Genomic DNA, 27,863 nt, shown 5'->3' with positions numbered 1-27,863 from the left:
ACCTGAGCCAAACTCAAGAGCTGGACGCTCAACCAACTGAGCCACCCAGGCACCACTCTGGGTTTTTATTGTTGTTTATTTTATTGTTTTTAATGTTTATTTTTGAGAGACAGAAACAGAGCACGAGCGGGAGAGGGGCAGAGAGAGAGGGAGACACAGAATCCGAAGCAGGCTCCAGGCTCTGAGCTGTCAGCACAGAGCCCAACGTGGGGCTTGAACTCCTGAGCCATGAGATCATGACCAGAGCCAAAATTGGATGCTTAATGGACTGAGCCACCCAGTCGCCCCTCTGGGTTTTTATTTTTAATGTGGTTTATGAAGAATGGATCATCTTGTATTTAAAATCAACCATTAAAACAACATTGCAAGTGGTAAGAATATATAGCTTGAGAGCCAACAGTCAATCACAAAGCATAAAGATGGCTTTAAACACTATAACTCAATTATCAGTAATGATTGAATCTGCTGTATGCAACACAATGCTATTAAAAAGAGTTGGACAGTTCTTTTCATTGTAACTGTAAAAAAAAAAAAAAGAAAAAAAGATGCTGCAGAAATATCCTTTGGCCCCCAGAGGGCGCAAGGCGGAAAGAAGTCAGAGCTGAGAGCTGGATCCCTCCAGATGGGGGCCTCCGACCTTACCAATGCTGCTAAAGAGAATAGGAAAAGAGGTCCACATCCACCTCAGAGGACATTCAATATGGGATTCTAGTAGACATAAGGACTGTCCATATTTAACTCGACTCCTGGTTTTTGAAGTGTAAAAATTGCAAGAATTACAGAAACCTCCTTATCCCCTCTACTTTATAGATAGAAATGGAGTGTGTATGTGAGGATATTAGAGAGAGAAATAGAGAATATTTGAGAGTGCATGCACATGTGTGAGAGAGGGGGTGTGTGCACGTGTGAGAGAAGGCAGTGTGAGAGAGAGTAGGAGGGGGCACACAGTGTTCCAGGCTTTAATTCTCATAAGCAACATAAGAATACCATTGAAAGTATGTGAATTTGGCTAAATTATGCATAAAATTGACAGTTCTAAATGTTCTGCCAAAGGCTAGAGCTGCAGATTTTCCCTTCAAGACAGGAAGCAAAACCCAAGCACAGCCCTTTCCTGTGCTCTCCCTAGTATTTCAGTGACACTTTACTTATGCTTAGGTGCTTGGAAGAGTATTACTAATTGAGCAGGAATTTTTCCTCTTCAATATTTTATTGAAGTGTTTCAAGCAACACTAGTAGCACAATATCCACTATTAAGAACTTTGCACATCAATGTAACTGCTACACGATGTCATTCATTTATTGAAATTATCGTTATTGTGAACACATAATGGAAAAATGCTCCTCAAAAGAGGAAGGAGAATATTGACCATCCATAGGACAAAGCTGTCTTCAAAAGATAAGAGATGTGGGAAATTGTTCACAGTTGGGTTTTCAAGTACATGAGAACAGAGTTCATCTACGTGCATGTATCCACAGGCGCAAGGTTTTGGATAAGGAGGCTCAGGAATGTCTCCAGTTGCTTCCTTGATCTGTATGCAATCAGTCCTCCCTTGTTGGCCCACCGATCCACGCCAGCAGCACCTTTGTTTTCCACGTGGTACACCAGCTGTGGCAAATCAAGCCCCATTTCTGAATTTCTTTGCAGGCATTCTCTTAAGTCTACCATTCCCCCACCCATGGCCCTGAGTATGGCATGAGCCGCACAAGAGTCCCACTTGAACGTGGTATCCTCTGAAAAGATGTAAATGTCAACAAGGCCTTGGACAACACAAAGGCTCTTGTAACCAGCCCCGGCTGCCCGGAATATGCGCTCGCCACATACACGTGACAATGCGGCTTTGATAGTGTCCTTTTCACTCGTACTAATGACCGCTGAAAACGGGTGGGAGCGTTCCGCCTCAGAGCTGGTGTTTTCAGTCATTTGGCTCCGCGCTTCACTGTTCTTTCTTGTAGAGTCAAGACGCTGAAGTGAATGGATGTTGGTATCCATGTAAGAAAGGCCCCAGTAGCACTGTCCTTTCCACCTGCAGAAGAGAAATTTCAGTTTGTGGCCATAGGCTGTCACATTTGTTTTATTACTTATGTTGTTTTCCAACAGGATGATATGAAAAAAGTGTATGAGGCAACAAATCTCAATGCCCTTAAGGCTAGAAATAGGTATCAAGTAGCTAATTGGTTTGTAAAAGTAACTCCTATGCCTGCACGTGTCATGTGGCTGCCAGTTAGGAATGCTGTCAGCATTATCGCATCAGTCTAGAACAATGTGGAAACATTTGTGGGATTTCTGGCCTCCAGGAATGGTCTGACCTCTCATACTTCCATTTTTAAGCTGCTTGTGTTCCATTTTTCCCAACTCTGTGGGAACTCTGGAAGGGAGAGGACATGTCTGTAGTTCATGTGGCATCTAGCAGAGCACCTTGCAGTTTCTATCAGCATCCACCAAGCCCCCACTAAAATGATATTTAACCCAGGATTGAAAATAGAAGGAATTTTAATTTAAACCTGCAGACTTTAGTAGGAACACCTTACTGTATCAAGTCATGGTATTGTCATGTGGAGTGATAGATCTTACCTGAGTGTGTTTAGATCTTGTGATACAAAAGGTTGGTTGATGACTCCCATTAGGGGCACTCCTGTCTGTAGGTCATAGACACCAATTAAAATGGTGACACACTGAAGTCCACTGGGGAAGATTCCTTGGTTGGATTTAATGTCAGCAGAACCTTTTATATACTGATAAGTTGAATCTGGAAAAAAAAAATGAAGCACATTTGTTTGGATTCAGGTAATGATTATTTCAAAGATAATGATGGATACAACTGGAAATGCTGTGCTGTATCATTTCTGTGTTCTACCAATTTGGTAACTGCTGTGGTCTGAATGTATTCTCCCCAAATTCTAACCCCATAAAGGTGATTGTATTAGTAAGTTAGGCCTTTGGGAGATACCTAAGTCATGAGGGTGAAACCTTAATTAATGAGATTAGTGCCTTATAGAAGAGGCTCCAGAGAGATCCTTAGTCCCTTCCACTCTATAAGGACATGGTGAGAAGGTGCCAGCTATGAAGCAGGAAGAGGGCCCTCATCTCACCATGCTGGCACTCCAGAACTTTGAGAAATAAGTTTCTATTGTTTATAAGCTACCTAGTCCATGGTATTTTGTTAGCACAGCCCGAACAGACTAAGAGAGTAATCAGTCAAGTTTTGCCTTTGAGTGTCACTTGTTTCAAATTGTTATTTGACCTCTTGTACTTCCATTTTCAAGCTGCTTGTGTTCCATTTTTCCCAACTCTGTGGGAACTCTTGAAGGGAGAGGACATGTCTGTAGTTCATGTGGCATCTAGCATAGCACCTCACATACCATAAGCACTCAAATATCCATCATATGTCAAAGCATTTAAAAGCTAATGACTCAGGATGACTGTGGTGGGATTCTTTAGAGCCTCTTACTAATCAGAGGACAAGTATAGTGTGGATGGATGGGAAAATCTCCTTCCAGAAATCTCTCAGGGGTGAAATTACCTTTTTTTTTTTGTCCCTCAAATTAAATTTTTTTAAAAATGTTTTATTTATTTTTGAGACAGAGAGAGACAGAGCATGAGTGGGGGAGGGGCAGAGAGAGAGGGAGACACAGAATCGGAAGCAGGCTCCAGGCTCTGAGCCATCAGTACAGAGCGTGACGCGGGGCTCGAACTCACAAACTGTGAGATCATGACCTGAGCCGAAGTCGGGCACTTAACTGACTGAGCCACCCAGGCACCCCTGTCCCTTAAATTAGAAGAGGGAGTCAGTGATGGTGGCACAAAAGGAAGAAATTGATAGTCCTCCTGTGAAAAAGAAGGCAATGAGCTTAAGAGACATACATGCCAGCAGCTGACTGCCAACATCTAGTAGTGAGTTAATACCCAGTTAAGGTGTACTGTGCAAAAGAGCTGGCTAGCAGAATCAATTCAGGATAGAACCAAGAAATAGGAGATTCTGGTCCCTCAGAAAACCACAACTAATGCTAATTTACCATTGTGTGATAAAAGATTTTGGGAAATCTTAGTTTGCATATGTAATCCATCGACTGAATGTTCTGTAATTCCCTGATGATTAAAGGCACTTCTGTAATGTTATATTAATGTGCTTGCAAGATGGGAGGGTGGGGGCAGGGGGTGCCTGGGAGTGGTCCCAGCTGTATTGGGCAGAATGTGGTAGGCAAGTGGAAACGAAAAAAAAAGGAGAGACTCTGCAAATTAATATCCTGGGCATTGTATTAATAGCATCACTGAAATAGACCTACACTGTTAAAACACAGAGCTATAAACTAGGGTTTTACTACAACCATGCCCAAGAAAATAATAGGTAAGATTTACATAGGGCACACAAACTGGGAGTGAATCACATTCAGCTGTGTTACACTGTGTTTTGCTTGACCTATACAGTGGTTTTGACTATTTACTTGTTTAATTGAATTAGTCAGTGGTTAAAAAATGGGAGCTATCACTTAAAAACCTGGAGTTTGGTTTCTCTTTAAAAACCTAAACATCTAGACTGTACTCCTATATGGCAACAATCTGCTAGAGCTGAGTATTCTTTAAATGGCACGTGTGCTCAATGAGTTATAGCTACCATCAGTTCATTATTCTTTCATATTTACCAGTCTGGCCTCTGAAGTCTTTCAAAGATGAATTAATTCAGCTGTGTGTGTGTGTGTGTGTGTGTGTGTGTGTACACGTTAATTCAGCTTTGTATATATATGCACACACAGAGATGGCACACAAATACTTGTGCATATCCATTGTAGAAATGTTACAAATATACACATAACAACACATCATCACACGTATACTTTCACTCTTCACTATTCATTTTATAACTCTGAAATGTTAAAATCTTCTAGAAGAATTAAACTACACTCTGAATTTTTATTTTTCCAAGCCTCCTCCCACAAAAGGATTACTAATAAGAACAAATAAAAGCAAACATTCTCCTCTACTTACCTATGGGATCCACCCAGATTCCCAAAATGTCCTGTGGAATGCTGATCTCTATTGAATCCAGAGTTGGGTCAGTAAAAGTGACATCCTGATGGACAACCTTGGCTAATGCTTCAGACGCCAACTTGTTACCATTAAGGACTTTGCTAAGGAGCTCTACTGTTTCTTCCTCTGTTGGACACAGTCTCAAGATAATCTTTTCCCCTGGAATAAAGACAAACTAAAAGCCATTACATTTCAAGAGCTCTGGGGGAGAAACAACAACCGAGGGGTGAGGAAGAGCCAAAGCTGTGCACTTAGATTGGGCGAGGGCAGTATGTTCATACTCCTGGTTCCTACCCTGGTTGACTGCCAGAATCACCCAGGCAGCTTCACAAGGTCACAGGTGCCCAGTAGTGGCCGAAATACCTAGTATGACGTGAGGGGTAGATTCCAGGTATCAAAGAAACTTCTTCCCAGGAAAATGTCCACAGGGGAACATGCATACAATCTTGCATCTAGTTTAAGGGAGCTCATGAACCAGTTAAGAAACCCTGAATCCCGAGCCCTTGATAATATTTATGTTTTATGCCTTTTGCCTTCTGAATATACACAGGTCACCTTGTTAGTGTTAGAATGTATTATCGAAAAGAAGGGAGGTTTTATCAGCACACGAAATGCTTCTACCTCCCTCTATAAAACTGCTTTTAACTAAAAGGTGTTTATGCTCAGCAAAGTACCATAAGGTGAAGTGTAACTACTCTTTACGTGTGGTAAACTGCATGACTCTAAATGATACACCTAGAAATAGCTCTCCTCTGTGAAACCCACTGGAAATTAGGATGTAAGTAAAGCTACTCATCCAAATGAAACCACAAGTTACCAAATCCAGCTGCTTCACGATCACTTTGAACATGCTTCTTAGACCCTTGGTTAATCTGGTTTCTAGCTCCCAACAGAAGTGAGCAAAGAGGCAAAAATAGGCAACTTAGTAGCAACACAAAGGGACGGCAATGGTGAATATAAACTTTTTAAAAGAAGAAGACATGGCACTTTGGGGCTTTTTAGGTACATAGACAAGTACTCCTAGTGACCCTAGCCATTCCAAGGACTGGCAGCAGCATCACCTGAGAGCCTGTTAGAAATTCAGAACTTCAGGCTCCATCCCACACCTGAGTTTTAAAGAATCCCAAGTGATTCATGTGATCATTAAAGTTTGGGAAACACAGTATGAATCTATTACAATGATGACTGTATCAGCAAGAAACATTCAATTATATTTAGTTAAGTTCAAATTAAATTAGACTGTTGAAGTTGGGGAATCATAATGCTAATCACTGCCACTTAACCAAGCACCTATGACTGGGCTTAGTGAAAGTCATGGGATCAGGCCAAGAAGCAAATCATATCACATCACTCCCGTGCTTAAAATGCTCCAGTGAAGGGCACCTGGGTGGCTCAGTCAGTTAAGCATCTGACTCTTGATTTAGGCCCAGGTCATGAATCTCATGGTTTGTGAGATCAAGCCCCACATCAGGTTTCTCCTTGACAGTGAGGAGCCTATTTGGGATGTTCTCTCTCTCCCTCTCTCTCTGCCCCTCCCCTGCTCACTCTCACACACACTCTTTCTCTCTCTGTCTCAAAATAAATAAACTTAAAAAAATAAAAAAGAATTAAAAAAAAAATCTCTAGTGAATTCCCATCACACTTAGAGGAAAATTCAAACTCCTCCTGCAAACTTCCACGCTCTGTTCCTGCCCCCACTTACCTTATCCATCCCACGTGCCATGTTTCTGTGACCCACCCACAGCACGCTAAACTCATTCTCCCCTTCGGTTCTCAGGAATATGTATGTGGAATGCCTTTTTGCCCCTATAATTCTAGGTAAATAAAATACTAAATTGTTTTTGAGGTAGGCAAGCATAGGACTTCTTATCAGTTAATCACAGGTGTTTTTTTCAACCTTAAGAAGTTTAAATGAGATTTCTCTCAAGGAGTATCATAGAACTAATTGCATCTTAATACACAGCCCACAAAGGGGAAAACTTTCCCAGCGTTAATCCAAAAATTAGTTTTTGCCTTTGTAACTGTGCCTCTAGAGGTTTAACTATTTGTCAGTGATCAGTGATTAAAGTTCACTATTTTAATCTTCTACCTTAAATAAATAAAACACCCAAACTAAAAATAATTTGTTTCTCTCTAAGGGATCAGAGATTTTGATATTTTTCTCTCTACCATAAGGGAACATGGAAGTAGATCAACGGACAATCTGGCCCACAGGAAACTAATTAAAGAAGACATAAAATTTGGTATTAAAGGAACCTCTTATTTAATCCAACTTCTTTTACCAAGGTTCTGAGACCAGAGAACTAATGAGGTGAACACGTTTTCTTTACTCAGGAGCACACAGGATTTCAGAGACAGGGCCTCTCTAGATTCTCAACCAAGGTCTATGGACTCCCCAGGAGGTCCATGAATGGGTTTAAAACTTGGACCTAGGGGCACCTGGCCAGTTGGCTGAGCATCCAAATTTTGATTTCCTCTCAGGTCATGGTACCAGCGTCATGGGATAGAGCCCTGTGTCTGGCTCCAAACTGAGCACGGAGCCTACTTAAGATTGTTTCTCGGGGTGCCTGGGTGGCTCAGTTGGTTGAGCATCCGACTTCAGCTCGGGTCATGATCTCAGGGGTTGTGAGTTCAAGCCCCACATCGGGCTCTGAGCTGACAGCTCGGAGCCTGGAGCCTGCTTCAGATTCTGTGTCTCCCACTCTCTCTGCCCCTTCCTCGCTCATGCTCTGTCTCTGTCTCTCTCTCAAGAATAAATAAAATATTAAAAAAAAATTTTTTTTAAAAGATTGTTTCTCTCCCTCTGCCCCTCTCATCTACTCATCTCTCTCTCTAAAAAAGCAAAACAAAACAAAAACAAAAAACAAAAAACCACAAAACTTGAACCTAAAATTGTCTATATAACTGTAAACGTGCATCTTTCTGAGAGCATCTGTAACTTCCATTAGATTCTCAAAGGGCCATGCAACTTCCCCAAACATTATTTAAATGGTACAGATTTATATATAAAATAATACATGTGGACTTGCTAAATACTTACAAGATACTACATCTCTCTAACTTGAATGGCATAATATTCTGAGGTACTCAATGAAGCTTAACATTAAAATATGCTATTTATATGAAAGGCTTACAAACATTCCTTTATTTCTTGATGTCATTGAAAATTACAATACCATATAATAATTAAATTATAAAAATACGTTAGGATTCTTATACTTACCCAAATCATTAGTAAACTCATTGGATTCTTCTCCCAAAATGTTTTTTCCCAAGCCTGGAAACTGAATGATTTAGAGTATGACAAAGAAACAAAAAGACAAAAACAAAGACAAAGCAAAAACCAAAAAATCCCCAAATCCCACATACATGTTCAATTCTGTGCATATTCTCATTTTGTACTTCAAATTAAATAGTACAATTAGATCTGAAATTTAGAAATTTACAATCCCAGAAATCAATCTAGTATAAAAAGTGAAGTCAGGTTGGTTCAGTACTTAGTCTTCTAATATTTTCCTGCTCCTTTGCCCCTCCAGGAAGTTCAAATCATGGTAGAAGTCTGGTTTCCTTATGTTCTGTTGGGTCTGCAGAAGTACTTTAGAAACTTCATCCTTCCACTTACAGGTGATAGAACTAGAATATTTGCAAAGGAGACACTTGAACTGTTGCTCTTCAACAGCACCCTACTGGCTTATGTGAGTTAATGGGATTGACCAAGTACCTAAGACTATGACTTGAGACTGGATAGAAGGGATCAGAGGATGACATTAGATGTCATTGCTTTCATTTTCAGGTGTCTTCCGCACTTGTTGGAGGTATCACGAGACTTCAGGCAAGGAAGGGGATACAGAAAAAAAAGGGGGGTTGGAATATTTTATTGACTGATAATGCATCAAAATAGAATGAAAAAATGGAGCTAAGTAAGAATCTTCTCTCATCCCTTGTATGACCAGGAAGCTTTCAGGGACATTTTGCTTCTGATCCTCTCTGGGGTAAAGATAATTTTTCTCAAAATATGTGCTCAGTTACGATATGCATGATGTTCTCAGGGAACAAAAGCAAGGAAATGCTTCAGATATTTGAACCCAGTCATTTGCAGATGGCCAATAGCTTTGACAACGCCTGCAACCACTTGTTATTTTTTTCCTCTTCTGAAGAACAATCCAAGTCAACAGGGGCTGCCAGTGAGCCCATTCATCCCGAGGCTACAGGATATAAGGGTCATGAAACAAAGCCTCTTATATAGCCAGCAATGAATGTCATTTATTTGTTCATAAGTCCTGTCATATATTTATCAATGAACAATTACCTCAGCTTGTTATAATGCTTGGGGGCAAATATTAGCCAATAACTGTGCATGTTGATACATTTCTAATGCAGTTGCTCAACCTTCTCTTGCACCCAACTATCTCAATCAGTAACAAAAATAAACTTGCTTCATTTATTGGAGCTAGATATTACAGGGCATGAAAAAGTATAGTTGGCAGAGATTTCAAGGGGTCATTTATTCTCTCTTCCTGCCTATGTTCAAGAATTCATTTAAATGGTTCTAAATGATTCCCAACATCTTGAGAATTTCATAGAAACTATTCCAATATTTTGTACTGCTTCCTGTAATAAAGTTCTATCCTCTCAAATCTTAAAAAAATATGTAATTACTAGATTATCATATAAAGGCAACATAGTATTGCAAAGAGCACAAACTCTGGAGCCAGTCGGCCTGTGTTCAAAAGCCAGCCCTGCTATTTGCTTGCTGTGTAACTTTGGACAAGTTACTTAACCTCTCTGTGCTTCCCTTTTCTCATCCATTACATTGGAATAATAGTTTCTACCTCATAAAATTATTACAATTTTAACATAAAATACAAATATAATATATATTATTTATAATTATTTATATTATTTATAATTATATAATATTATAATAGTTACATAAATTAATATACTTAAAGCCCTTAGAAGTGCCTGACACACAGTGAGGACTCATAATTGTCTGCTAGTGCTATTGTTTGTTATAACTACTTACAAATAGTTTCTTTTCCCAGTCAGCTTAAGATACCTAGAATCACAATCATTGTTAGTTATAAATGTTTTTCTATTATAATAAAGGGAATTTCCAGTATCCAGGACAGTACAAGCCAATAACTGAGGCAACCATTAGATACAAGATTACATCAAAAGGTGGGATATGATATGTCAAGTTAAAAAAAGAACTCAATAAAACAGTATGTTCTCATTTCTACTGAGATCAGTTCTATGTGCCATGCAAACAACTACATATAGACGGAAAATGTTCCTACAAGATTTGGTAAAACATAGCTGTCGTTCTCTCTAGTGTTAGGATTAAGGATTCTTATTTTTGCTTATTTTCCAGAGAACATGTATTATTTATGAAAAAGAAATTCATTGGTAAGTAAAAAGCTCCACGCCCAAATGTTTCTCTTTAGCTGTCAGAATTGTGATTTTTTTTCCCTTATTTGCTTTTCCGTATTTTAAATTTTTTCTGCAATGGACATTTTGGTAATTTTGTAGTCAAAACGAGGGGAGGGGAAAACCCAAGTTGTTTATTAGAATCCTAGGCGCTAGTATTCTGAGGTGGGGAGGGAAAAGGAAAAGGCATGCTATTCTATCGGGAAAAAAACCACAGGGCAATTACCTTGGCTGCGACCTTTCTTACCTTGTTCTCCATATTCTGTTTTATAACTTCCTGTACCAGTACATCAGCCAGGGTCTTGAAATCAACTGCAAACTTCTTGTTCTTTTCTCCCTCTTTCTTTTCTTCTATCAGCAGCTGGAAGAGGGCTTCCTGCTGCCTGCATGCCCGGGCGATGTTGGCGGCTTTCTCAGAGACACGGAGCAGCTCCCGGAGGATATCTGACATTCTGAACCTTGCTTCCAGTGGCGGTGCTGGTGGAATCGGCACCCACCCTCTGGGCTGTCAGCTGGAAAAGTACAAGAATGTGAAAGAGAAAGCAGTTCAGGGAATGATGTCAGGGTGCCTCTGACACTACTAAACAGCCCGTCTGGCAGTCAACCTGGTCGGTTCAACCTATGCGGCTGAACAGCTAGCATACGTCCTAGTCACATCTTCAGTGTGAAAGAGCAGATAGCATCTAAAATATCAAAGTTATTTTTTAATACTTCAAAATGTACTTTCAGTCTCAAAAATCCATTATGCAAAGAATTGAATTCTCAGAGAAGGGAAGTCTTTGAGAATCCTCCACATTATATTTCTAAAGCCCTAGATGGACAGGCAGGTGGATACAAGCACAATGTTAAAAGGAAAACAGAAGTCTTGTAATGACCTTAGGATGATCACACAGGCTCAGTGGCAATGTTGAAGCAGCGCTTTCTTTCACCCTATTGGGGAAGAAGACAGAAGGGGAAGAGGATTTGTCCTTATCCGTTTTAGGGCAACTTTCTAAAGTACTAAGCATCACTTCAGCAAGCACTGTCGTGTCCTACAAGACTCTGAAGCCACGCTTGGGCTAACAGCTAAGCTGTCTTCCAACTACCTTTTTTTTTTAATGGGGAGAAAGAAGTCCCACAATCTGTGCTGCTGTAAAAGTTTAAATAGTAAAGTAAAACACGCAACTTGTTGGGACTTTAAAAGTTCTGGCTTATAAGAAGTATGCTGTCATACCTTGACATAGCAGTTGGGTAATTAGGAAACATTTCTCACTTTTCAGCAGTAGGTGCATTTCACTGAAAGCTCCAACAAGCTTAAAATGCGATGTCATTGTGAGAATTACTGTGAGGATTGTCAGTTTTGTTTTACAGTCAAGGAAACCTGAAGCCTAGAAAGATTGGGTAACTTCTTCAGGGTTACAAAAGACTAAACGGCAGGGCTCTGAGTCAGTCTCATTCACAAGCCCAGGATCTTTATTGTCATAATAAACACTCAATCAACTTCTTAAAAAAAAATTCCCTTCATGGACTCTCAGAGGCTGAGGGTTAATATAACAAGGATGTCCTTGCAATGGAGTTAACTGTGAGTGGTCATAGTTGGTTTGTCTTAAGTTTGCCAAAAAAAATGCTATTTTCTTAAGATTATGCATCAACTACCATGAGAAAATATGTCCAACCTCAACAGTAACAGAAGTGAATAAAAACAATGAGATCTCTTCCTTTGCTACTAGGTAGACAAAGCTATTTTAAGCTAGCATTCATTCTTGCAGGTATGGTGAAACAGGTGCAGATGCTCCACTCAGGGACATGCAAACAAATGGGTTTCCAGAGGGGGTTTAAGATAAATGTATCAAGATTGCTACATATGTCACTTATCTTTAGGCAGTAATTCCATTTTGGCTTAATTTGTGTTAAAAAAGTCAGAGTTGGGTTAAGATATATTTGCAAAAGAAGGATTAATATTGTTTACAATAGCAAAAGGTTGAAAATAATCTTAAATATTTGTAAAATGTATGACAGACTACTATGTGGTCCTTAAAATCACGTTTTTAAGGAATATTTGATAATATGGAGATATGTTAATGCTATAGCATTAAGCGGGAAAACCTTATCGCTATGTATATAGTATGATAATATGTTACCAATTTGTGTTTATATGCACACATACACTCTCTAGGTGTGTGTGTGTGTGTGTGTGTGTATACATATATATGTATATATGTGTGTATATATATATATATATATATATATATAGAGAGAGAGAGAGAGAGAGAGAGAGAGAGAGAGGAGAGAGCGAGATTGAAAGACCAGTAGGTGATGCCGTACTGGTAGTTATGCAGATATTTAATGGTAGTTATTGAGTACGAGAGTTGTAAATGATTTTTTTATTATGCTTTTCTATAATTTTCAAATATTCTACAATAAATATGTACTATTTTTATAATAAGAAATGACATTCAAAAGTATCTTGGGACAATTAAGCATGAAGGACAATAATTCGTCAATTGGTGGAGACAGTTGTCCAAAGTAGTGCTATGGTAATAACACAAAGAGCTGTCAGGTGGTGGAGAAGATGAAGTTAAAAATTAAACAAAAACACCTGCCTACCTAACTGCCATTTTTCATCTAGGAGTGAGTAATAGTCAAAGATTCACTTTGGTTGACTTGAACCTAAACACTAAGAAAAACAGGGGCGCCTGGGTGGCTCAGTCGGTTAAGCATCCAACTTCAGCTCAGGTCATGATCTCCCGGTTTGTGATTTCGAGCCCCACATCAGGTTCTGTGCTGATAGCTCAGAGCCTGGAGCCTGCTTCAGATTCTGTGTCTCCCTCTCTCTGTTCCTTTCCCTCTCACACTGTGCCTCTCTTTCTCTCAAAAATAAACATTAAAACATTTTTTTAAAAAGTTATATTAATAAGCTGAGGCACTTTAGCTTAGAAATAATTTATGGCACCTGTACACTATAAATTATAAGTTATATGAAATGTGTATATACCTGGATACATACATATCTTGGAATACACATGCCCCAAGGGTATAAATTCAGTAACTCTGATAATATTGATTTCTTTGTAAATGTTCTAAGTAATTGATTATAAGTGAAGAGAAAATAATCAGTGAACCAATAGCATCCAAATAGCTTATCTTAAAAGCAGCATAAAGATTTTAAGGAGTCTAATTTGAAAGCTTTCTAGATAAACAGTATCAGTATTGTCTGTTTCCCTCAACTTTGTTAAAACCAAGTTTGTTTAAAGAAACACTATACCACTGCACTGTTGCACAACCAAGAGACTTTCCCCATGGTGCCCTCAGAACACTCAGGTGAGCTACTTACAGAGCCCACACCACTACCCCTTTCTTCCCACAGAAAGCTCACTCCAGGGATCTGGAGTTTCTCCCCTTTGAACTTGACCTTTATTTCCTCAATAATGACCATTCTCTCACAGCTTGCGCACAGCAGCTTGACCAGCAGGAAAGAAGTATCAGCTATAAACTTCAGTCCTGCAATTAATAGGTGTACAGGTTTTAGGAATTCATCGTAACACAATACTCAGGTTTTTCAGTTCCAAAGTTATCCTAGAGTCCAACCTTAATCACTCTTTCTTCTGACCCTGGGCAACACTATCATATTTTGTTAAGCTCCGGACTGAATGCCCAGTTTCAACTTCGGACTATGCTTTCTCCAGCCATCCTATAGAACCCAGCACTGTTTACCTTTCTCCAGGATCCTAGCTTCCTAAAAAATCTCTCACAACTATCATTATCTACATGCAAAACTTTCTGATTAATTTGCACAACTAGCCTGCTACTTTCTGGCTGAATGGACCATTTCCACCATACAAACTGAACCAACGTTCTCTGTGCTTCTCTTCAAACTGCTTCCATGTATCTCTCACCATCTGCCCTCAACTCAGGTCACTCAGGCCATTAGCCTGAGGGGAGCACTGAACAATTCATCCTCACCTTGAGTGACTCAACTGGAATAACTCAAATTGTCTATGGAAAAACTGAGGTCTACACTTGCTGAATTTCTTCAGGATTATCAATAACTCTTAAAAACACTTGTGGAAATTATCTTTCAGATGCTTTTTTTAAATGTTTATTTTGAGAGAGAGAGAGAGCACACACGAGTTGGGGAGGGGCAGAGAAAGAGAGAGAGAGAGAGACAGAGAGAGAGAGAGAGACAGAGAAAGAGAGAGAATCCCAAGCAGGCTCTGTGCTCTCAGCACAGAGTCTGACTCGAGCCTCAATCTCACAAGCTGCAAGACCATGACCTGAGCTGAAATCAAGAGTCAGATGCTTAACTGACTGAGCTACCCAGGCACCCCTCAGATGATTTTTAAAAACAAGTCTACATACTCATTTTTTAACCTAAGCTAGTTTTATTTAAACATTTCAAATGCCTTAAATGAAAATTATTACGGACTCATGATTAGTAAGTTATGACATTTACCATAATTTAATAGCCTTCAATAAAGAAGAAATTATTTTTGATTAGTATTTCTTAATAGTTGTTCTGAGAACCACCTGTATCAGAATTAACCAAGGTGCCTACTAAAAAGGCAAATTCCTGGGCTCCATCCAAACTTGGTGAATCAGAATCTTTAGGGAAAGGGCCTAGGAATCTATATTTTTGTCAGCCTCCTAGATGATGCTGACCACTGAGGTTTTTTTATATATTTTTTTCAATGTTTATTTTTTGAGAGACAGAGACAGAGAATGAGCTGGGTAGGGGCGGGGGGGGGGGGGGCGGTGCGGTTGGGAGACACAGAATCTGAAGCAGGCTCCAGGCTCTGAGCTGTCAGCACAAAGCCCGACGTGGGGCTTGAATTCACAAACCATGAGATCATGACCTGAGCCAAAGTCCGATGCTTAACCGACTGAGCCACCCAGGCTCCCCTGATCACTGAGATTGAATATCTACTATTCTTCAGGCCCACTTCTTCTTCTTCAACACCATTCTGGCAAGTCCATGGGGGCTGGCACCTGGTGGCAGATATCTTGGGGGAACCATGGAGGTGCAAGAGTTCCTCTATTGGTTATCCATATGCAGAGACAGGGCCAAGTTAAAATAACAGCTAACATGTATTGGGTGCTTACTGTATGCCAGGTATCCTTCTAAGCACTTTACATATATTATTTATTTAATTTTCACAAAACCTTATGAAGAAGGTACTATTATCTCTGTTTTACAGATAAAGAGACTGAGGCACAGGAGGTTAAGTCGTTTGTCCAAAATCTTAGCTTAGCTAAGAATGGGCTTAGCTCATTCCAAATATCTAATTCCTGTTGCATCAGTTTGCTAGGGTTGCCAGAACAAAATGCCACAGACAGGGTGGCTTCAACAACAGAAATGTATTTTCTCATAGTTCTGAAGTTCCAAGAGCAAGGTGTCCACATGTTTGGTTTCTCCTGAAGCCTCCCTCCTTGATGTGCAGATGACCACCTCCTCGCTGTGTCCTCCTATAGCCTTTCCTCTGTGCATGAACATCCCCGGTGTCTCTCCCTCTTTTTATAAAGACACCAGTCAGATTGGATGAGGGCTGATCCATATGATATCATAAACCCTAATGATCTCTTTGAAGACCCTGTCTCCAAATACAGTCACATTATGAGGTACTGGGGGTTAGGACTACAACATGCACATTTTGAGGGAATACAACTTATCACCCAACACCTCTCCTGAAGGAGAGACCTTGATAATCTTAGCAAATGTCAACAAAATCTATTCCTTCATCTTTTGTCTTCTGGCCAGATAGTAAAGATGGAGTAAGGTACTTTGCCCCGTCTATATGGTCAATAAATTTAATTCTGTGAGTCAGTCTTTCCTAATAGGAGGTACTCATTTTAACAGCCAAATCATTAATGATACAGTGAACATTGAAATAACCTCCTGTAAGCCTTACTCTGGGACAACCTACTTCAAGGCACATTTGAACAGAACAGGTTTGAAGAAGTTATATTCCTCACCATCTGAGACCAAATGTATGTCAACATAATAGTGTATTGCAATGTCAGACAGAAATGGTCTCTTTAGCTTTTGGGGGATTTTTTCATCCCCAGTTGGAGAAATATTGAATACACTGAAGTGGGTGAAAAAACTGTTCTTAAGACTTTTCATGGAAACCAAATCTCTACACAGACAAAACTCCATTTTAATTCCTAACCATCCTGTCATCTCATCAGAACACCAGTATTTTAAAAATCACATTTGAATAATATATGCATATTTCAGATGTGATCAACAGTACAGTGGGAAAGACACAGGCTTTGGAGACAAACTTGGGATCAAAACCTGGCTTTGCCATTAACTAGCTGTGGGGCATCAGGTAATTTACTTACCCCGTCTGAGCCTCTCTCCTCATCTGTAATATGAATATAATACTTAAAGTGCAGGGACACTGTGAAGATCAAATGAGATATTTCTGGAAAAGTACCGAGCACAGAGCTTTGCATATAGTAGATAACAAAGGACAGCTATGACTATTAAATACAACTTCACAGAAATACAGTCACGTGTCCTTCCTTCAGAAAATAAGAGGTTGGCAACTTTATATGGGTCACCAAAATCTTTTCTGAAAATTTACTAGTCCATTAAATCCCAAAGGCTGGGAGCTACTTGTAATTCTCTGAATGACCCAGATAAACTTCCTTTATGCAGGCCAGATCTGATTGCTTCAGTTTCTGGGCGTCTGAGTGGAAACTTGGCTCCCGGAGGCTGCATGACTACTCTGACATCATGGTAGGCCCTGTATGGATGGCTTGAGAGGATCATTATACTGTCGAGGGGGACATTTTGTCAGGATATTTTATGGGGATTCTAGGGCCCAAGTGTGTTCTTTTTTGTGTGAAGAGCCTGGTTGTACCAGGAACTGGCCTTGCCCCTTAGCTGTTTACAGTGACAGAAGTGTGACGACATAGATAAGGGCCCTCAGCAAAACAGAACTGCTAATGAGTAAGCAAGTAGATCAAAGCATTTCTGTTGACATTCTTTTCTTCCTGCAGATAACTTCATACACAACTTCTACAACTTCTAGGGAACCTACATTTTGTCCAATGTACAATGACTCCCCACCCCACCGCCACCATTCAAATCCTGAATTTAGTTTCTCGCTCATCCTCTGAAGGTTGACAGTTGGAAGCTGTTGTGTGGTGGCCATGCCTGACAGCTATTGCTGTTGGGGGGAAAGGCCAGACGTCCATGAAATACCTGGGTGTTTTACAAGAAATGTGTTTGTGGAGACTTCTCTCAAGGGGGTGCAAATGTCCAGGAGTCTCCCTAGGTGGGCACATGCTGAGGGGCTGACCAAGGCTTCACTTAGTGCACAGTTGTAGGGGAAACACAGACCTTGTTCTCCCTCTATTTCCTGCTTAGGACTGCTTTAGGGGCTAGTGGAGAGAATGGCGGCTTCCCTGGCAGAAGGGATAGGGCAGAACAGAAGTGGACCCACATAAAGTATGGCGGGGTCTCAGTTGGCTCAGTTGGAGCAGCCAGTGAGGGCTAAAGAGCAACTTGGTAAAAATAGCCTCTCCTGATGCCCCTATGAATCTTTCGTCGGCCCATCTGGTTACCTAGGCCACAGGGGAACTGTATCATAAGCATTACGAGGTATTTAAATACTACCTTTTAGCTAACTGGAAATTAAATTATCTTTCTAGTGGCTAAGCTGTATTCAACTTTCAGGTATTTGTCAAACATTTCTCAGAATCCATTAAGAAGTACAGTGTGAGACCACCTATATTTTTTTTACTTTGAACTGTTATTTTACTTTGTACTATGTGATATTGCTGTCATCAATTCATAGGTTCTAAGTTTAGCATTTTCATAATTGATTTCCCACTATCTGTCCATTTACTCCCATGCTCTGGGCAGATTACTAATTTGTAAATGCTGTTCCCTCTGGTTGATGATGCCTTTCCACCTGCCTTCTATGCCTAATGTTTACTTACTTTCTCACAATCAGTTCACGGGCAAAACAAACAAACAAACAAACACTTGAACAGATACTTCATAAAAGAGGATATTTAAATGGTCAATAAACATATGGAAAGATATTCTATCTCAGTAATCAGGAAAATACAATTTAAAATCACAACAGGACACCACTGCCTATTCGATGGATGGAATAGCTCAAATCAAAGACTAACACTTTCCAGTTTTGGTGAGGATTTGGAGCAATGAGACTCTTATACACTGGGGTGTGAATGAAATTGGTAAAGCCAGTGTTGGAAATTACTTCTAAGTTGTTGAATATAAGCATAGTCTGTGATCCAGCCATTTCCCTTGTAGACATACACCCTACAAAAATTCATGCATGTATGAATATGAAAGACAGGCATGAGAATATTTATGATTGCATAATTTGTGGCAAGTTAACACTAGAAATAAGCCAAACAACCATCAATCATAAGATGGAACAAACTATGGCATGTTCACATAAGTAGATCTACATAGCAGTGAGAATGAATGAATTACTGCTCTAGGAAACAAGGTGGATGCATCTCACAGACACACACTGTTGAAAGAAGTCAGCCACGAAATATACATACTGTGCAATGTAATGTATTTGAAGTCTGAAAATAGGCAAAACTAACTTACGGTATTAGAAGTGACAATGGTGGTTCCTCTTGGAGAAGAAGGAGAGGTTACTGATGGGGGGACATGATGGGGGCTTTTAGGCACTGGTAATGTTCTGGATCTGAGTGACAGTTGCATGAGTCGGTTGACTTTGTGTAAATTCATCAAGCTATGCACTTTGAACCTGCATACTTTTCTGCATGTGTTTCTAATTCGATAAAAAGTATTTTTTAAAAGGGGAGGGCAGGGAGAAAGAGAGAGAACAGTCAGTTCAGCAGTTGGCTCCTACAGGAACCATGCCTGACCCTCCTTCTTGTGCACCTGGAGCACAGAGGCCAGCCAAATCTGTGTTCCATCTCACCAACACCAGTACATTGGTTTGCCTGTCTAGGTTCTGTCTGGCAGGAGATTTAAAGGTGTGTGGTTTCTGGGGTACTTGGCTGCCTCAGCCAGTAGAACGTGCAACTCTTAATCTTGGGGTCGTGAGTTCGAGCCCCACTTTGAATGTAGAGATTGCATAAAAATAAAGCTTTTAAAACCCAAAACTTTGGGGCACTTGGGTGGCTTAGTCAGTTGAGTGTCCAACTTCAGCTCAGGTCACAATCTCTCAGTTCATTAATTAGTTCCAGCCCTGTGAGCCTGCTGCCAGCAAGGAGCCCGCTTGGGATCCTCTGTCACCCTCTCTCTCTGCCCCTCCCCTACTCTTGGGTGCGTGCTCTCTCTCTCTCTTAAAAATAAACATTTTACAAAAACCCGAAGTTTTAAAGGTGTGTGGTTTCTTATAACTCTTAGCACATATCTCAGAGGTATTTAATAAAGTCATCTGATGCATTTTCTCTGAGCTTTGTAAATACAGAGTTCGTCCTTGTAATATTGTTTATTGTGCTTGGCTTTTATCAGCAACACCTAGGTGCTGTTAGGCATGTGGGACTATATTTATTCATATAAAAATCTGCATATATTCTGTATTCATTTACAAAAACAAATCAAAGCTGTATCTGGATGACTAGCACTGAACCACCTTTGTGCCACATCAGAATCTGAGGTTATGCTTTGTCATCCAGAGGTGACCTATCTTGACACGATGAATTTAGTCGATTAAAAGACCAGAATACTAAGTTTAAGTTGATTTCGTTAGGCAAGACATTAAATATGGGATATGTAAATCCATCTATTTAACCTTAACATTTCTCCCTCCCTCCTTCATTACCTTCAGATGGCATTTACATACATGCTGCTTCCAAGCTGGTCAGCCTACCTCACCCTAGCCCTATTAAGGCTACTATTGGACCACAGTAGTCCACATTTTTCTCACTGATGCTACTTACAGCAATAGACCACAAAAATGTCCTCCATTTCCAATGTTCTGGTAGCTTATAAATGGGATCTTGTGCTGAAGCAATGCTTTCCGGATTAGTAAGATCAAGAACTAAATGGGATGCTTGTTTAAAAATACAGATTTTTGGACTTTGCGCCTGGATACATTGATTCAGGAGATCTAGGTTGAGGACAGGGAACATTGCTCAGCAGATCCTTATCTGATAATTTAAGGAAACATGAAGTGCACCAGTCAACTCTGTGTCTGGCTGTTCACCTGGAAGCAGAACAGGGAATCCTATATATACTGCAGCCAAGAATGATGGGCCTTGGTTGGCTAAAGGGTCAATTTATGTTGCCTTTTTTTGTAAAGAAAATTAAATGCTGGGGGGGAAACACAACTTGATCTACCTAATAAGTATTTCATATTAGCATAATACTTGAATAAAATATGCATTCAAAGACTTCCCAGTATTCATTTGAAAACTATGAATTCCATTCAGAAATAATTTTAAATTTGATAGTGACCCTTTTTTTAAGCCTCTTCACCATAGTTAGGAACATTTTCACTAAATAGAAACCCTAGTCATTTGGATAGTTTTCTTTCTTCTAAGTTTCTTTTTTTTTTTTTTAATTTTTTTTCAACGTTTTTTATTTATTTTTGGGACAGAGAGAGACAGAGCATGAACGGGGGAGGGGCAGAGAGAGAGAGAGGGAGACACAGAATCGGAAACAGGCTCCAGGCTCCGAGCCATCAGCCCAGAGCCTGACGCGGGGCTCGAACTCACGGACCGCGAGATCGTGACCTGGCTGAAGTCGGACGCTTAACCGACTGGCTGAAGTCGGACGCTTAACCGACTGCGCCACCCAGGCGCCCCCTTTCTTCTAAGTTTCAACTGTATGTTTAAACTTCTATACGGTCAAGGATGTGTTTAGAACAATCATGGAGTCACAAATGAAACCTGAATTCCCTCAAAATATGAAAAATAGAAGCAGATTCAGTGTAACTATCTTAACCATAGGAAAGAATATATTTTTTTTAATGTTTTATGTATTTATTTAGAGAGAGTGCACGAGAGTGGGTGAGGGGTGTAGACAGAAAGGGAGAGACAGGATCCCAAGCAGGCTCTGTGCTGTCAGCACAGAGTCCGACAAGGGGTTCGACCTCACAAAATGAATGGTGAGATCAGGACCCCAGTCGAAACCGAGAGTCAGATATTTAACTGGCTGAGCCACCCAGGTGCCCCCAAAATAAATATTTTTAAGAATACAAATGTAATGTATAATTCAAAGCAGAAAGAAAAGAGACAAAATGTATGGCTTGTAGAAGAGTCTTTTCCAGGAGAAGAGTATTTATAGTGATGATAACTGTTACTCAGAATCCAGTCTTACTAATCTTCAAATCGGTTCCAATGTTTCCATTCAGAGGTAGCATTTTTCAATTATTTTAACTTTCTTTCTCAAACCTGCAACACTTGCTTTTGGCACCAACTCATTCAACACTTGTCTTTTATTGGCTGCATGGGCTTCGTGGGTGTGTAGCAGAAAGAGCTTTCGTTTAGGCCATAGGAGAGCTGGTTCTTAGGCCCTGCTTTGCCTCTATCCAACCAGGTGTGAAACCTGGGCCACAAGCTCAGGGATTTGTTTTCCTTATTTTTGTAAATATGAAAAATGAAAGCAGGGACAGAGAGCTTAAAGGAGATTTGTATGGTGTGTTCTAGTTCAAAACTTCCCTGTTTTTTATATCTATTTTCCAAATCAAAAGAGGTTGGGGAATATTATCCAGCCTTAAAAAGTAATGAAATTCTGGTACATCCTACAACATGGATGAACCTTGCAAACGTTAGGCTGAGTGAAATAAGCCGGACTCAAAAGAACAAATATTGTATGATTCCACTTATATGAGGTACCCAGAGTAGTCAAATTCATAGACAGGAAGTGAAATGGTGGTTTGAGAGGCTGGAGGGAGAGGAGAATGGGGAGTTATTGTTCAGTGGGTCCAGAGTATCAGTTTGGGATGAGGAAAAAGTTCTACAGATGGAGAGTGGTGATGGTTGGTTAACAATGAGAACGTACTTAATGCCCGTGAGTTATACTCTCAAAAATGGTTATAATGGTAAATTTCATGTTATTACAGTTTTTAAAGAGTAAAAAACAAAATTTTAGGTTCAAAAAATGCACATTTTAAAAGCTATTGCTATTTATCATCTACCTAATGAGGGCATAATAAATATTTGTTGAATGAAAAGAAAGTGAGGCTGGGAAAGGGGCATGAAAATTGGGTTGAAAGAATGGGCACTAGGCTATTTGTCTTGAAGCTGATTTTTTACAGGAATCACACGGATTTTTAATACTTGGATTATATTTTCATATGCAATGGTTTGGGTGTGGGTGAAGGAGCTAATGAATGTTATGAGGAGGGCCTACGCCCCCTCCAAGCCAGCCCTTCATGTACCATTGTTCTCTCTCTAATGGGCTATAAATTCCTTGAGAGTAAGACACACATTTTTTTCAATGTCCCTTGTAACACACAGGGGGAGTTTTGTAAGTTAAGTTAATTGACTAATTTTCATTCCACTGGAGACAAACATGTTTAAATGGATTTTCTTCCACCAAAATTAATCTGTCAAGGATTACTCATTATGTAAATTTTCAAATTATAACTGTTAGGAGAAATGTGATTCAAAGGAGTTCTTTATTGATCTTTTTAGAAAATCGCTATTATTTTTTATTTCTGTGATGATAAGTAACATGACCCAAATATATTCTCTGAATATTACAGTAGGAAAGCAAGGTCATAGATCACGTTATGTATCATTTTTTTGCAGGCTGGGTGTAGCAGCCTACCTCCTGTCATTCTACTTCCACGTTATAGAGGCAAAAGTTGATTTTTAACAGATATTGACAGATGTTGAATAAATCAATACCAAAAACTGAATGTAACATTTGCTTTTAAAGGAACACAAACTAATAAAAGAATATAGTCCTTTTATTCAAAAAGTTCAAACTAGTAAAAAGACATAAATGGCTCATTAAAGCCAACATGTAAAAATTATTCTGCATGCTTGCTAATCGTACAACCCTAGATAACTATCTAAGTTGGTTAATATTTATCTTCCCAATCTGATTCTTTATTTCTATCTCCCCATTCTTTGCTATTAATGATGCTTACCATCAGCCATGTTTGTAAAACAGAGCTTTCTTATTCCCAGGTCAAATTGGGACTATATGTGATTGATTATATGTGATTCTTACAAATTCCCAGGAGAAAAACAGATGTTTTCTAGAATTTGGAAGATCAGATACTATTTAAAAAGCAATTGATAATGAAAAATTATGACATCACTATAACTAAACTAGGTTCTCCTTAAGCAATATTAAAAGAACAGTTTCTGGGGCACCTGGGTGGCTCAGTCAGTTAAGTGTCTGACTCTTGATTTTGGCTCAGGTCAAGATCTCATGGTTCTTGCGATCAAGCTTCTCATGGGGGTCTGCACTGTCAGAGCCTCCTTGGGATTCTCTCTCCCTCTCTGCCTCTCCCCTGCTGCATGGGCATGTGCACACACACTCTCTCTCTCTCAAAAGAAATAAACATTAAAAAAAAAGAACAGTTTGCTTTGATCATTTGAATTTAACTCCTTTGCTGTTTTTTTATTTTTTTTATTTTTTAAATGTTTATTTTTGAGAGAGAGAGAGACAGAGTGTGAGTCGGGGAGGAGCAAAGTGAGAGAGGGAAACACAGAATCCAAAACAGGCTCCAGGCTCTGAGCTGTCAGCAGAGTCTGATGCGGAGCTTGAACTTGGGATCGGCAAGATCATGACGTAGGCTAAAGTTGGATGTTCAACTGACTAAGCCATCTGGGCACCCCTAACTCCTTTGCTATTAATTACAACTCTCATTAGCATTGCACTCTGTAAAGAAAAGGATACGTTCAAGTATCTATTGATAAAGTTAGCAAACATTTACATTAATTTAAACTTGGATAATAGATTTTAAATATTTAGTTGATTAAAAATAAAAATAAGCTAGCAAACAAACCTCCTCCTCCCCTCAAAAAACAAAATACAACAAAACAAGAGAAATAAAGAAAAGGAAGGAAGAGAGAAGAAAAGGACAGAATACTCTGACACTTCCCATTGTGGTAATTCATCTTGACAAATTCTTTTATAGATATTTAATATTCTATTTTGTTAATTTGTTTTTATATATAATTGACCATGTTTTATGCCCAGGTAAAGTTGTTTTTTTTTTTCTTTTTTGGATGGAGTTAGGTCATTTTAGTAAGTTATAAATAAGTTATTAAAATGTGTGTGCTTATCTTCCCTATTTAGGAACACAAAAGGGGCAGTAAAGAAATCTGTTACATGAAAGAGAAATGATCAAACACAAGAATTTGCTGTAGATTCCTAGTCACAGTAATCTACATTAAAAGCCCATTAATAAAATGTTCCTATAACATTAAAGGACTTGAATTAACATTGCATACCACATAAAAGAGACTAAACATGCAAAAATGTTTGTTAGATTCAATCATCAGGAGGCTTGACTACAAAAGGATATAAAAGTTTCAGATTTCCTAAATGGGTGACTTCATCACATTAATAAAACCATAGCTTCCATCTAAGACCATTTTATGTACAGGAATGAGGATAGGTTATGTCACCTACTCATTCCAGCAATAGTTATTTCCCACTTGTGTTTCCCATCCTTGCCTTTTTCGTTTGTCTTTTTAAAATTTTGTCATTTTGACCTATTTGAAGTATCTTCTTTCCCTTAGAGATTCTGATTCAAGAAGTTCCAAGCTGCAACCTGGGAATCTTTAAACCACTTTTGTTGCCCCCTCCCCTGTGTGCCTGAGGTATTTTTTTTTTTTAACTAGGCAAATCTGGGAAACACTATGCTAATCATGAGATGGGAAGAAAAATGTTGTCAACCCTGCTTTTATTTCTAAACCCTAAACCAAACAAAAACATCAGTGTACAGAGTTTTTTTTTTAGCTTCATTTAAAGATTCAAAATATTTTAATAAGGACATTTATTAAGAACACATCCAGAAAAAGTTCTCATATACACCATCCTCATCTTTAATAAAGGAGGAAGACACTTGTTATTAATCACTTTATATGATGTAATTATCTTAAAAAATTTTTTTAGCATGTATTTATTTTTGAGAGACAGAGGGACAGCATGAGCAGGGGAGGGGTAGAGAGACATGGAAACACAGAATCCAAAGCAGGCTCCAGGCTCTGAGCTGTCAGCACAGAGCCCTACGTGGGTCTCAAACCCATGAACCAGGAGATCATGACCTGAGCCGAAGTCAGACGCTGAACCGACTGAGCTACCCAGACGCCCCAATGTAATTATCTTTACACAATTTATCTACAAGATGGAATAGAATAAGACATTTTCTAATTGTTATCAGAGAGAAATAAAAGGAGAAATACATACATAATGAATAACCTTATAACTTTTGTTTCACAGTCCTTATATGCCCAACAAGACATATTTTCTTTCTTTTTTATTTTTCAGGAGTACCACAAGTACAGTCATAATTTAAATCTGTAATGAGGTATTTCACATCAAAGGGCAAGTCCAGGCTGCAATTTCCAAGCATGCAATTTCCAAGCACGGTTTAGTTCAAAAGCATGAAAAGAAATGGTAGCTTATTCCATGCAAAAAGTGTAACTTTATGCAACTTACATAATCCTCTTTATGACCAAGAACTAATTTAAAGGGTAGTATAAAAATCCACAAAAGCTTAAAAATAAAGTCGGCTCTAAATAATTCAATAAGTATGTTTTGAAAAAATGAACTTTTCCCCTGCCTTTATCTTTTCTTTATATTCCCTATTTTTAAAGTAAAAAATGAGATCACTTAGCTAATTCATCACTCAATAGTAGTTCAGTGGATTATTTTCACCATTAGACTGTTATCCGGCTGAGTGGGGCTGATCCTCATCAACTTCTTTGGTTTCAAAGTTAGGAATCACAGGAAAAGGGCCAAAGAAATGTTTTATTTTCAATATGTGGGATTCACTTAAGTGGTCTGTCCATACAGCCTTAACCCACTGTTCTTTTGAAGTGAATGCCATTCAAACAGAGGGCAAACTTCTGCTTATTCAATGCCTTAAAATTAGCTTTACAACTGGAAATCTCCAAAATACACACCTTAATTGTTCGTATGTATTTTTCATGGATGTACTAAATAATCTAGGGATTTTTTTCATGCTCTTTGTGTCTAACAGCGTATAGGATTCGGCCAAATTAAATTTTTCCCACTTACTATTCTGGCCACACCACCTATCTATGCACATCTCACAAAACCGCCCTTCCAAATGCAGAGAATTAAAAGCAAGGAAGTAAAGACTTTTCTAAATATAGCCCTCATCATGTTTATTTTACACTCATCTAGTAGGTCACCAGCGGCAGCCAGCAGCAACGGACACTTCGAAGCATCTCCCAAAGCAAAACCAAGGGGCGCTGGACAGCTACGCCATCTACCTGTTGAACCTGGGCCACTGCTCTCCGCAACTGTCAGGTCAGCTTCTTCGATCTAGAAATGCTCAAGATCGGTTTGTTTTTGTTTTTGTTTTTGTTTTTGTTTTTAACAAAGTTGTTGGCTAACCTTTCTTCCCACCCTCTGCTTCTTTCGGGTCATTTCTGCAGGGCGGAGGGAGCCGCGGGAGCCGCGAGCTACTCGGCCCGCCGGGCTGCAGCCGCGATGCGGGCGGGCCGGGTGGCAGCCTGACTGCTGCGGACAGAGGTCGTCACAGGCCGGGCGGAGAAGCACGGAGCCTCCCGGCCCCGGTTTACTCACCTACCGTCCGCTGGGGCGGTGGGGCGCGTGCCTTCCGCCCAGCCCGGGGACCCAGATCCGAGGAGTGGGGAGGCGGTGGCGGCGAGGCGAGGGGGACGCAAGAAGGAAACCGTATTACCTAAGCCGGGGATGCGGAGCGAAGGAGGCTGCAGCCTTTCCCTCCAGAAACGGAAGAGGCGGGGGAGGAGGAGGAGGAAAATGCGGCGGCGGCGGCGGAGGCGGCGGCGGAGGCGGCGGCGGGCGCGGAGGCTGGCGGAGGGGCTGCAGGCGGCTGGCCGCAGGCTTAGCCCGAGGGCTTGGGGTCCGCGGCACCGCGGGGGGCGCTCGAGGGGACCGCGAAGCGCGCCGTCGTGCTCGCTGCCCCGCTCAGCCCGGCTCTCGGACCGTCAGCATCCGCGGGGCCGCCGCCCCCCCGCGGCCCACGCGGGACCGCGGCGTGGAAACGCGGTGACGCCTGGAGGCTCCCGGGGCGGCGAGGGCATCCCACGCCCGCCGGGGCCAAGCGTCTGCGACGTCACAAGTAGAGCATGATGATTCAGGGAGCAGGGGCGCTAGGAAGAAAAGGCCCCCGGGTCACCTAACCCGCTGTTTTTGTTCTTTCCTTGCGGCCGCCCACAAATTTCGTTTGTGAAATCCTCCTGCTCCATTTTTCCGTACTCTTTTGGGGATTCAGGGTTTTTGACAGACGGGTGGGCAGCTCTGAACATAGACTTCCTG

The 27,863-nt window shown here is 40.2% G+C and overlaps 2 protein-coding genes across 6 annotated transcripts in view; one reads left to right on the top strand and one right to left on the bottom strand.

Annotated features, from left to right (window-relative positions):
• Positions 1 to 1,272: 1,272 nt before the first annotated feature.
• INPP1 (inositol polyphosphate-1-phosphatase) lies at positions 1,273 to 27,625 on the bottom strand. Of its 5 annotated transcripts, none has more exons than XM_042949448.1 (7): positions 27,147 to 27,624; positions 11,332 to 11,386; positions 10,704 to 10,968; positions 8,250 to 8,310; positions 4,985 to 5,185; positions 2,573 to 2,747; positions 1,273 to 2,024 (listed from the first exon to the last, which is right to left on the bottom strand). In XM_042949448.1, the coding sequence occupies exons 3-7, from the start codon at positions 10,905 to 10,907 to the stop codon at positions 1,457 to 1,459; spliced, it is 1,209 nt and encodes a 402-aa protein (XP_042805382.1). In that variant the 5' UTR covers positions 10,908 to 10,968; positions 11,332 to 11,386; positions 27,147 to 27,624; the 3' UTR covers positions 1,273 to 1,456. The 5 variants fall into 5 exon arrangements, with proteins under 5 accessions (XP_042805382.1, XP_042805383.1, XP_042805381.1 ...); XM_042949449.1 differs by having other exon boundaries at positions 27,265 to 27,624; XM_042949447.1 differs by lacking the exon at positions 11,332 to 11,386.
• Positions 26,805 to 27,863, top strand: part of HIBCH (3-hydroxyisobutyryl-CoA hydrolase) — a 119,628-nt gene continuing 118,569 nt past the window's right edge. The window contains exon 1 of the mRNA XM_042949455.1: positions 26,805 to 26,867. The gene's annotated coding sequence lies outside the window, so the exon portion shown is untranslated. The remainder of the gene's footprint in view (positions 26,868 to 27,863) is intronic.

The sequence above is a fragment of the Panthera leo genome, chromosome C1 (genome assembly GCF_018350215.1).
Source record: "Panthera leo isolate Ple1 chromosome C1, P.leo_Ple1_pat1.1, whole genome shotgun sequence".
NCBI lineage: Eukaryota > Metazoa > Chordata > Mammalia > Carnivora > Felidae > Panthera > Panthera leo.
Note: the sequence above shows the minus strand (reverse complement) of the source record. Positions and strands in the feature narration are given on the sequence as shown.